Raw genomic sequence first — 12,339 nt, forward strand, 5'->3', positions numbered from 1 at the left:
CAGCACCTAGCAGAGTTCCTAGAGTACAGTAAAAACCCAATGGAAAAAAAGGGGAGATATATGTGTAACTGATTCACTTTCCTGTACCCCTGAAACTAACACAATACTGTAAATCAACTATACTCCAATAAAAATTTTTAAAAACTCAAATGAAAATATATAGACTCTCTGACTTCATTCAATTTTGGTAACAGTTTTGGTGTTTCTCAATAGACACAAAATGAGTGAACAGGGAGCATATGAGTATTAAGGTAAATATCATGGTGGAAGAGTTTATTCTGTTAATTTGTTTATATTTTTATTTTAGGGCGTGCACGCTGCTGGGGACAGTGTTTTATTTGGAGTGCAGGAGAGTGAAATGTTTTGAAGCGACATTGTTCCTCCTTGGGCTGATAGAGTCGAACCACCCACATCTGTGGCGCACAGCACTACACAACAGATTGTGGGATTCCTTGGAGCACTTCCACACAAATCCTGTGACTTCCAGGCTCTGCTACCTGGACAAGCTGAAGAATCACCAATCTGGGAGGTTGGATACATGATCTGGGAAGTTGATTTAGGTGATAATTAGTCTGGAAGCAGCGAGGAAGGATGGGGCAGTGTGAGGTGAGAGAGACAGCAGACCAAGGACTCAGACACCTCCTCTGGTGTTATCACAGGACTCACAGGGCAAGAACGCTGGCTTCTGAGCATGAACAAGTGCCTAAGTAGCCTTGTACAGTACACCCTCACAGTCCTAGTGCATTCAAATAATGAGATTTGGCTGCAGGAACATAAGATCTAAGATACCAGAAACCTGGTGAATATTAAGAATTTGATGTGAATCATCAGATGCCTTCTTTGAGTCTCACAAATAGAAATAGGATAGGGCTACTGTGGGCTGGTCATTTTTGAAACTACCCACAAGGCTATTTTAGGACATTAGGGAAAAAAAAAAGACCAGATTCTTCACCAGAGAAAAGACGAGAATCAGAGTACATGATTCGTTTATGATTTTCCAGACTCCAGTTTTATAGAAAAAGTGTTGCATCAGATTTACAGCCACAGTGTCCTCTTTCATTTGAAATAGAATACAGTAGTGTGTGGTGTATGTGTGTGTCTTTGTGTGTTTTAAGGCCAGGGTGGGTGCGTGTTTTCCCCTTCCTATAGATTTCTTCTTTTTATCTTTTTCTCTAAATTGCGATTCCATGCCCAACGGATTAAGGAAATGACAGCGCTTTCATCTTGGTGGGGGCTGCACGGGTGCGGGTTTCCAATCAGAAGATAATAGGGTAAGGTTGCCTCCTTCACACAGCAGGGTGAAGGCTAAATGTATTTAATTAGACTTCCCTGATTACATCCCACCCCCTCAAAACAGAAGCGAACACACCACCGCTCCTAAAGTCACAGATGAACGCAGAAGGGGTTCACCACAGGACACTGAGGCCTGTGGATCCCTGTCACCCGGCATGGCCTTTGATTTAAAAGAAAATAGGAGTGAGGTTCCAAGGGCTACTTTCCTTTCCTTCTAGACTCTGCCACCCTGAACCTTATCCCCAACATACACCCCTCCCTTCCCCACACACAGAGTGAAAAGCATTTCCGTGCCGTGGAAAAAGCATGGCTGTCAGCAGCCCTGGAGAGGTTGGCTACTCTAGTTATCTTCCATTTTTGAGATTATACCAAAAAATATATATCTGGGCGGGGGGATTCTCCCTCGAGATCTGGCCTGGTGGGTCTCCCCCCAGTCTGCAAGGGGGAGGCACGTGGTTCCAAGCCCATTGCACCATCTGTCTCTTTGCAGCCTCAATACTAAGTAAGTGGAGCCCCACAAAGCTACTTACGTGCCATCTTGGCGGGTGATGGTGTAGCCGTATTTTGGATACTTGACAAAAGACACGTTCACACCAATCAGGGGAGTCCCATCTGTAGTTACTACTTGGCCTCGGATGAGAGAAACCAAACTGAGAGAAAGAGAAACACAAGCTTTTGAGCCATACTCAGGAGAACAAGGGGACAGGCGGTGGGGATCGCCGACAAGTTCCCCTTCTCTGCCAAAGCTCCCCACGCCCCCATCCTCATCTGGTCCCTAAAGCAAGGAGAAGACTTTCAAATGTGAACTGCTGGCTTCACACGATCAGGGGGAGCTGTGGGCGAGAGGTGTGCCTCAGTGCTGGCTTTCCCTGAGGAGCAGTCTGGGCTGAGATCCATGGGTAGTGTCCTCAGTCATTCTACTGGGCAATGGGGTCCCCTGGGCACAGTCCCTCTGCTCTTGGCCTCACTCCGCTTCTTGACATCACTTGGCTTTTGCTTGGCCGGAGCTCTAGGCTGCCCCACATCACTCATGTTTGTGCCTTAGCCTGGCACAGAGAGTATTATCCTCGGGTGAGAGCTTCCCCATCTGCCTACTCATTTCATTTTTTTGGCTTTGGAGGAAGGCAATGTTACTTTTTCCCTCCAGGCTGGGATGACAGAGGGAGTGGGGAATGGGGAGGAAGGGAAGCACACAGAGGTTTTTAACAAGGCCAGGGCATATACATACATTGGGTTTTTTTTTTTGTTTGTTTTTCTTTTAGTTGCCCTTTAAAAATAAAATTTCTCACAATCCGTGACAGCCTAAGGAAAAGAGAATATGAGAGATATTTTCTCTAGCAGAACTATCTTGGATTCTGGATTCCATGTAACTATATATTTTTCTTACATCAAATTCCTGCTACCCTGATTTTGGGCAGGGGAAGGGGGAAGTGGTTGAAATCCCTCTCAACTTTTGGCCCCTGTGGCAGACACCTTTCCTCTATCCAGATCATAGTAACTAGAATGTTCCCAAGGATGCCAGCATTCAACCAGCTCCTTCGGGGAAATCCCATAAAGCAAAGGACATGATACAATAGTCTACTCAAAATCCATGGAGAGAGAATGCACATGTCTCCCTTTGCCTGAATTCTCCTGAGTTCATAGAGAAATGGGTGAACGAGAAGTTCCACTTCTGCACTGAGGTTCCAGCCTACCAGGCAGGTCTGCAGCTGTATTGTTGGCCCTCAAGCCACTGGGCAATTTGGCAAAGGCAGAGAGGTTCTCAGGCATCCAGATTCCTGGACATGCTCCCAATTTCTGGACTAGGTAATAAAGCTGACCTGTTCTGTGCCAGAATCTTGTCCAAGTCCGCTCAATTTTTGGAAAGCACTGACTTCTGCAATCCCAAGTGACCAGAAAACTGGAGGGATGTTCTCTCCAAGCACCTCCCTTTCTATTAGCAATCCCCCCAGCTGTTCCACTCCGACCCTTTGATGATCTCAGGAGGGTTTAGACTGTTCCACTGACAGCTCTAATTGTCTGCGACTGGCTGCCTAACAAATGAATTCCATTTTTAGCTGGTTCTAACCACAATGTTAGAGTCTTTTGAAAGTGGAAAACTAATTTATGAAAATAATTCTTTTGTTCAATTCCCTTTCCTTATCTTAGCTCAGACTAAGATTTCTTTCAGGCCTTCCTAGACACTATTTTAAAATCAACGATGTGTGTTGATGACCACAAGGTACAAGCTGCTTGTGACGAGAAAACAAAATTGGGAATGTATCCCACGGTGGAGTTATTTCCCCCCTCCTTTTGAATACAACTGTTATTTCTTTAAATCACTCCTGCAGCACAAGACTTTGCAGTGTGCCATAGGAATAAAGAGAGCTGGGTTGCCTGTGATTTCTACCCTCTATTTTTCTAATTCTTCATTGCTGCTGGCTTCCTACATCTGTAGGCAGTCAATTCGCAGCAAAGATTCAGCTAAGACATGCTATCGGTTCATTTCTATTTATGATTATTGATGTGTAACAATTATCACATTATCTAGATAGTGAGATCTGCTCTATAAATTACAGTGGTGGAGTCAAGGCATTTTAGTTATTTTTGTATGCCATTATCTAGGGGAAACGCCTTCTTAGAAGTCTTGAATTAAGTTCTTTTTTACTCTGAGCTTTGTCCTTCATTATTTGTCAGAGGATAATGCACTGAAATTCACATGCTTAGTGAACTTCAACCTATGTCTTGGAGTAACATTTTCCATTTCTGAATTATGGATCCAAGCCGACATGCTGGAGTGTGGACTCATTTGGGTGGTGCTATTGATTGCTGCCTTCAAAGCTTCAGAGAAGCTTTCTCTAAAGGAAGTTTCTTTTGCCCAGATCTCTGGGGCTGGTACAGTCTACCTAAAATTCTGGAGTCCCTGCCTGCTCCCCAACTTCTTGGCTCTAACCCAGGGTGCCTTCTGGGAGTGGTAGCTACTGGTGAGGAGGATAAGACTGACTTTTAAGGCATAAGTGAAGAAAGAGTATGAAAACAATACGAGAAAATAAAGGATTTAGGGGAGAAATAAAATGTTAATAAGAAGCGGATTAAAACAGAATATGAGCCTTTGAAAGATGCATTTATAGTATAATCAAATGGTATGCAAACCTCATGGACTTCCCAGGTGGGGCTAGTGGTAAAGAAACTGTCTGCCAATGCAGGATATGTAACAGAGGTTGGATTCGGTCTGTGGGCAGGAAAGATCCCCTGGAAGCAATCCACTCCAGTATTCCTGCCTGGGAAGTCCCATGGACAGAGGAGCCTGGAGGGCTACAGTCCACAAGGTCGCAAAGAGTCATCCTGGCAATGGGAATCACGTCCATAATTAAAAAGAAACATACCAACACAGTCTCTGCCCCAGAACTAGGAATTAACAAGCAGAGAAAATATTTTTTTTGGTTCCAAGATATGTGGTTTATTTTTCTTGAGGGTTACTCATATTAAAATAATATTACTGTGTATAGTATAATCTACACTTACTAAGTTAATTTTACCAATCAAGAAAATAAAATTTATGAGGTTAAATCACTTGCCTAATGTGACACAGCCAGAAGATATCAAGGTTGAAACAGGCGAGGGCTGAGATTATTTTTTTTCCTCTTCTATTTTATTTTTAGTGAAACCAGAACAGAGAGAGGCTAAAGTTGCTGGCCCAAGGTGACCTTAAGAACCCTCATAGTCAGAAAGCTGCCATGAATTGGGGCTACATAGCTTCCCAGGGCAGAGAAGGCAATGGCACCCCACTCCAGTACTCTTGCCTGGAAAATCCCATGGATGGAGTAGCCTGGTAGGCTGCGGTCCATGGGGTCGCTAGGAGTCGGACACGACTGAGTGACTTCACTTTCACTTTTCACTTTCATGCACTGGAGAAGGAAATGGCAACCCACTCCAGTGTTCTTACGGGGAGAATCCCAGGGACGGGGGAGCCTGGTGGGCTGCCATCTCTGGGGTCGCACAGAGTTGGACACGACTGAAGAGACTTAGCAGCAGCAGCAGCTTCCCAAGGAGTTCTAAGAGGCTGCAGAGTTCATTGGCTGTACCATTACCCACACCTCCCCACTCCCACCCTCACCAGGCTCTCCCAGGGAGGACCAGAGTCTGAGTTGTGACGTGGTGATGTCTCCTCCCCAAAGTCTAATGAGTGGGGCTCCAAGACAATCTCTTGTAGACCCAGGGGCTCTTCTAAAGTGTCAGTCAGTTCAGTTCAGTTCAGTCGCTCAGTCATGTCTGACTCTTTGCGACCCCATGAATCGCAGCATGCCAGGCCTCCCTGTCCATCACCATATCCCGGAGTTCATTCAGACTCACGTCCATCGAGGCGGTGATGCCATCCAGCCATCTCATCCTCTGCCGTCCCCTTCTCCTCCTGCCCCCAATCCCTCCCAGCATCAGAGTCTTTTCCAATGAGTCAACTCTTCGCATGAGGTGGCCAAAGTACTGGACTTTCAGCTTTAGCATCATTCCTTCCAAAGAAATCCCAGGGCTGATCTCCTTCAGAATGGACTGGTTGGATCTCCTTGCAGTCCAAGGGACTATCAAGAGTCTTCTCCAACACCACAGTTCAAAAGCATCAATTCTTCGGCCCTTAGCTTTCTTCACAGTCCAACTCTCACATCCATACATGACCACTGGAAAAGCCATAGCCTTGACTAGACAGACCTTTGTTGGCAAAGTAATGTCTCTGCTTTTCAATATGCTATCTAGGTTGGTCATAACTTTTCTTCAAAGGAGTAAGTATCTTTTAATTTCATGGCTGTAGTCACCATCTGCAGTGATTTTGGAGCCCCCCAAAATAAACTCTGACACTGTTTCCACTGTTTCCCCATCTATTTCCCATGAAGTGATGGGACCAGATGCCATGATCTTCATTTTCTGAATGTTGAGCTTTAAGCCAACTTTTTCACTCTCCACTTTCACTTTCATCAAGAGGCTTTTTAGTTCCTCTTCACTTTCTGCCATAAGGGTGGTGTCATCTGCATATCTGAGGTTATTGATATTTCTCCCAGCAATCTTGATTCCAGCTTGTGCTTCTTCCAGCCCAGCGTTTCTCAGGATGTACTCTGCATATAAGTTAAATAAGCAGGGTGACAATATACAGCCTTGACGTACTCCTTTTCCTATTTGGAACCAGTCTGTTGTTCCATGTCCAGTTCTAACTGTTGCTTCCTGACCTGCATACAGATTTCTCACGAGGCAGGTCAGGTGGTCTGGTATTCCCATCTCTTTCAGAATTTTCCAGTTTATTGTGATCCACACAGTCAAAGGCTTTGGCACAGTCAATAAAGCAGAAATAGATGTTTTTCTGGAACTCTCTTGCTTTTTGGATGATCCAGTGGATGTTGGCAATTTGATCTCTGGTTCTTCTGCCTTTTCTAAAACCAGCTTGAACATCTGGAAGTTCAGGGTTCATGTATTGCTGAAGCCTGGCTTGGAGAATTTTGAGCATTACTTTACTAGCATGTGAGATGAGTGCAATTGTGTGGTAATTTGAGCATTCTTTGGCATTGCCTTTCTTTGGGATTGGAATGAAAACTGACCTTTTCCAGTCCTGGGGCCACTGCTGAGTTTTCCCAATTTGCTGGCATATTGAGTGCAGCACTTTCACAGCATCATCTTTCAGGATTTGAAATAGCTCAACTGGAATTCCATCACCTCCACTAGCTTTGTTCGTAGTGATGCTTTCTAAGGCCCATTTGACTTCACATTCCAGGATGTCTGGCTCTAGGTGAGTGATCACACCATTGTGATTATCTGGGTTGTGAAGATCTTTTTTGTACAGTTCTTCTGTGTATTCTTGCCACCTCTTTTTAATATCTTCTGCTTCTGTTAGGTCCATACCATTTCTGTCCTTTATCAAGCCCATCTTTGCATGAAATGTTCCCTTGGTATCTCTAATTTTCTTGAAGAGATCTCTAGTCTTTCCCATTCTGTTGTTTTCCTCTGTTTCTTTGCACTGATCGCTGAGGAAGGCTTTCTTATCTCTTCTTGCTATTCTGTGGAACTCCACATTCAGATGTTTATATCTTGCCTTTTCACCTTTGCTTTTCACTTCTCTTCTTTTCACAGCTATTTGTAAGGCCTCCCCAGACAGCCATTTTGCTTTTTTGCATTTCTTTTCCATGGGGATGGTCTTTTTTTTTTTTGAATTTTTAAAAAAACTTTATTGGGGCAAGTTGATTTACAATGTCGTGTTAGTTTCTGCTATACAACAAAGTGAATCGGTTATACATATACATATCTCCACTTTTTTAGATTCTTTTCTCATATAGGTCACTGTATTGAGTAGAGTTCCCTGTGCTATAGAGTAGGTCCTTACTAGTTATCTATAACTTTGATGGTGATTTTTTTTTTTTTTTTTGGTTTCACTGGGTCTTCGTCGCTGCATTCAGGATTTCTCTAGTTACAGCGAGCGGAGGCTATCTTCCTTGCTGTGCATGAGCTTCTCATTGCCGCGGCTTCTCGTCGCAGAGCACAGGCTCTGGGTGCTCAGGGTTCAGCAGCTGCAGCACGTGGGCTCAGCAGTTGGGGCGTGCACGCTCCAGAGCTCAGGCTACTCTTGTTCTGGCACATGGGCTTAGTCGCTCCTCTGCCTGTGGATACTTCCCAGACCAGGGACCAAACCCGCGTCCTCTGCGTTGGCAGGTGAATTCTTATCCACTATACTACCAGGGAAGTCCTCTTTTTTATCTGTAGTAGTCCGTATGTCAACTCCAACCTCCCAGTTTATCCCTGCCTGCTCCCCAATGTTCAATATTTTGATTGTGAATTTACACAACATAATTATATAGAATTACACACACATACAAAGGTGAAATCTGGATAAGCTCTGTGGATTGTACCAATGTCATTTTCTTGGGTTTGATATTAGTTATTTGAGATGCTACCAGTAACCTCCCTGGTAAAACATTTTTTTTTTTTTGGAGGGGGGTGGGTAACATCCTCTCAGTCTGTAATTACCTGAAAAAAAAATTTAAAAAGTCTATCAGAGATGCATAACAACATATTTACAGATTACATGATACCGCTCTTAGGTTTGTTTTAAAATATATTCTAGTAATTAAAAAAATAAAACAGTAGAAGACATAGATGAAACAGAATTGAAAAGATGTTGCTAAATGTTGAAGCTGGGTGAATAATACATAGGGAAAGCACTAGTTTTGTGTTTGCAGACTTCCCAAATAAAAAGTTTTAGACTTTTTATTAAGCTTAGGACTAAGCCTAACTTACACAGCCTTACTCAATGCTGTAACTTTTCCATACAAATTGAGTTCAATGCTTGTAATTGTTTCATTCACAAAGTTTATTATGACCTTTTATTGCTGCTAAGTTGCTTCAGTCATGTCCGACTCTATGCGACCCCATAGACGGCAGCCCATCAGGCTGCCCCGTCCCTGGGATTCTCCAGGCAAGAATGCTGGAGTGGTCCACGGGGATGGTCTTGATCCCTGCCTCTTGTACAATGTTACGAACCTCCGTCTGTAGTTCATCAGGCACTCTATCTGTCAGATCTAGTCCCTTAAATCTATTTCTCACTTCCACTGTATAATCCTTCTCGAGTTGGAAGCCTGCTTAAACAGCATGTTTCCTGAGTTGCTTCAGGGTCTGCCCAGACCTAAGTGAGGGGGAAGGAAACTAAGAGAAAGATGGCGTGATGAGGGCTGTCAGAGGGGTAAGGGGATGGGGACAAGTTTCTAGAGGTTCCCAGTTCTTATTTCTCCATGAGAAGGAGCACAAATATGGGGCAGGGCATTCCCAAGAAGGTCACACCCGCCATCGTCACATCTGCTGACACCACTGTTATCTGGATCCAGACTGACCCAGAGTGAGAACAGAGATGTGCAGGCAGGCCTGAAGAGGACAACACTGCCACCTCTCCTTGCCTCCTTCCAGCCTCAGCATCAAAACCAGCGCCTAGAAGACACCGACTAGGAGGGCGGGCATCTCAAGGCCAACGCGTCTCTTTGCTTTCTTCTCCAGGGTACAGCTCTAATCTGTCCTGGTGGGAGAGGAGGGGCCAAGCTGTCTACAAAATAAATCCAGAATTTGCCCCAGAACACTCACAAGCCTCAAATTAGCAACCGAGAGCAAATGTAAATTCAAGAGAATCCACTCTGCTGCCGCCATTTTGGAATGAGAAGGGGAAATGCCCAGGCACAACACCTAACACCAAGTAAGGAATTAGCAGATACAATCATTGGGGGTGGGGTGGCTATGAGGATGAAAGCCAATCTATACACATCAGGTCTCTAGCTCATCATAGGTGCTCAATAAATTCTAGCAACTGGCATCATCCTGACTCTAAGACGCCACAAATGATAACTTGTGTTATTGAGTTTACAGCTGCTTTAAAAGCCTATGGTTGATTCATGTCGATGTTTGATAGAAACCAATACAATACCATAAAGCAATTATCCTTCCAATGAAAAATAACTAAATTAAAAAATACTCTAACGAATGAGATATTTCAGTGATGATCAAACAGAAGTCACAATCAGGGAGATTTAGAATAACAATAATGTCATAAAATAATAGATCATCAAAATGATCTAGAAAGCAGGCAGTTAACGGGTCTCCAGCAGGTTCTGCGCCGCAGGGGGTCAAATCCCACAGAAAAGCCAGGAGCACTTCCTCCTGCTCAGACAGGAAGGGAAGCAGTGACTTCAGCCACCTGCAGGGACAGAAGGGCGCCTACCTGCTGTTGAAGGGGTTGTCTCCAGGAATGATGTGGGTGCTGTCTTTGCCAGCCAGGAGCTTGATGCGGTCGTAGAAGGACTTCACGGCAGGTGAGTCTGTCTGGCCCTGCTGAATGATGTCTAGGGGGTCCCGGGACCCTCGGCAGAGCAGGCTATTCTGACAGGCTGACTGCAGGCAGCAGTCAGGGTCCAGGCAGTCCACCAGGCCATCTGGAAGGGCAGAGACAAAGCCAGGGCTCAGCAGATTTCACGGCCCAGAGCTGCTCTGAGATGCTAGCACCTTTTAAAAAAATTAATTAATTAATTTGACTGCACTGGATCTCAGCTGTAGCACGGGGATCTTCGTTTCTTTCACTGTAGCCAGCAGACTCTCTAGCTGTGGCACAGGGCTCAGTAGCGCTGCACGTGGCTTTAGGTGCTCTACAACATGTGGGATCCACTGGTAAAGGATAATTGCAAGGCAGATTCTTGACCACTGGACCACCAGGGAAGTCCTTGAGATGTTAACATCTTTGTCCCCACCAGCCTCGACCCTTCCCAAAGGCCTGACCTGGCAGGTTTCCCACAACAAGTCTAGTATATTTCCAATATAAATTAAAGACTGAAAGAAAGTTGTTGAGAATGTTGACAAATGGTTATCCCCAGGTAGTAGATTAGTGTGTCTCTTTCTTTTTCTATCTTGTATTAAAACTTTTGTATTTCTACTTTTTCTATTACGAACACGTATTATTTGGGCGGTTGGCAATAAAAACTAACACTTTGCTTTTAAACAACATAGCACAAAAAAATTACCTGTTGCTAGATTTCAGGGACCCATGTTAATGGGTATGCAAGTCACCAAAATGCATGGGATTCCTTAAATCCTGCTTCAGTGGAGAAAAGCATTCCATCCCCACTTTCTCTAAGCCAGGGAGGGTAGTGCTGATTAGTGGGAGCACCAGGGGGTGATGAATGACATTTTCCAGAAAATGTGGAGATATGGCTTTGGCATGAGCATCCACAGACTAAGCCATTAGTTTACCCAATTGCTTCTGGAGCTGCTTTCACCATAGCTGCAGGACTCCGAACATTCTGATTTACTTGCCTAGATTCCTGCTCCTTCACCCGTTCCTGAGTCATCTGTGTTTAGTTGCTCAGTCATGTCTGACTCTTTGTGACCCCATGGACTGTAGCCTGCCAGGCTCCTCTGTCCATGGGATTCTCCAGGCAAGAATACTGGAGTGGGTTGCCATGCCCTCCTCCAGGGGATCTTTGCAACCCAGGGACTGAACCCAGGTCTCCCACATTGCAGGCGGGTTCTTTACTATCTGCGCCACCAGGGAAGCCCTCCTAGTCATCTACGCTTCAATAAATACTTGAGTGCTATTTATGTTCTGAAAATAAAACAGGGAACAAAGAATGATGGTGTCGGTCCTAAAGGAGCTGACAGTATAGAGGAGGAAATGGATATGACACATCCTTTAAGATCCACACTAGGTGTGGCCTCCTCCAGGAAGCCTTCCTGATGATGTCCATGGCTAAGGGAGGTATTCTTGTTCTGTGTATCCCTGAATCTGAGGTTCTCAGAGAATGATTCTACATCAAAATCCCACAGGGAGAATCAGGAGCCTACCCCAGACCTCCCCAGGCAGAGCCTCCAGGAGTAGGTCCTGGAATCTGCATTTTAAACATGATCCTCATGTGATTCTAATGCACCAGAAATATTAGAAACCATTGTTCACGCTAACTTCCTTGTACTAGAATTATCTATCTCTGACTGCTTGCCTTTCTGTCTGGAAAACGAGCTTTTTGAAAAGAAGAACAGTGTCACATTCATTTTTATATTCCTGCTTTGCTTAGTGCCAACATGGAATCAGGACCCAACAAATGTTTGTTGAATGAATAAATGACTGTTTCCCATTCTCCACATGTCTATTAGGAATGGGGATGGGAATGTTTAGGGCAGTGTTTATGCCTTGGGATTCCTATTAGAATGGATTAGTTAGCTAGTCCTTCTTCACTCTGCTGGGAGTTGATTGAATACACAGTGTAGGAGCTTGGAGAGTAACTTGCTTACACCTCCTTGATTTGATAGCGAGGCATTTGGGGGCCATAATTAGCATCATAAAAACATGCACTCCAATCCCGGGCTGTGACTTGATGAACACTTGAACTGGAGCACTGAATCAGAGGCCTGGCTGTGTGCTTTAAATTCACTACAATGTAATTTTTTGGCATTACCCTTTACGTTTGGTTCTGCTAATGAAATTGAAATATATAATTTCACCCAAGTTCCACTGTAATTTAGCAATTAATGTACAATGATTTTAATGCATTACTTTCTTTTTAG

General features: G+C 44.4%; 1 protein-coding gene across 15 annotated transcripts in view; it reads right to left on the bottom strand.

The window, feature by feature from the left end:
• The window catches only part of TENM2 (teneurin transmembrane protein 2), a 1,394,962-nt gene that overhangs the window by 93,145 nt on the left and 1,289,478 nt on the right, over positions 1-12,339 (bottom strand). For all 15 annotated transcript variants that reach the window (XM_027545724.1, XM_027545731.1, XM_027545730.1 and 12 more), the window contains 2 exons: positions 10,010-10,220; positions 1,824-1,943 (listed from right to left, as the gene is read on the bottom strand). In XM_027545724.1, coding sequence (XP_027401525.1) covers positions 1,824-1,943; positions 10,010-10,220 — 331 coding nt within the window. The remainder of the gene's footprint in view (positions 1-1,823; positions 1,944-10,009; positions 10,221-12,339) is intronic.

The sequence above is a fragment of the Bos indicus x Bos taurus genome, chromosome 7 (genome assembly GCF_003369695.1).
Source record: "Bos indicus x Bos taurus breed Angus x Brahman F1 hybrid chromosome 7, Bos_hybrid_MaternalHap_v2.0, whole genome shotgun sequence".
Lineage (NCBI taxonomy): Eukaryota > Metazoa > Chordata > Mammalia > Artiodactyla > Bovidae > Bos > Bos indicus x Bos taurus.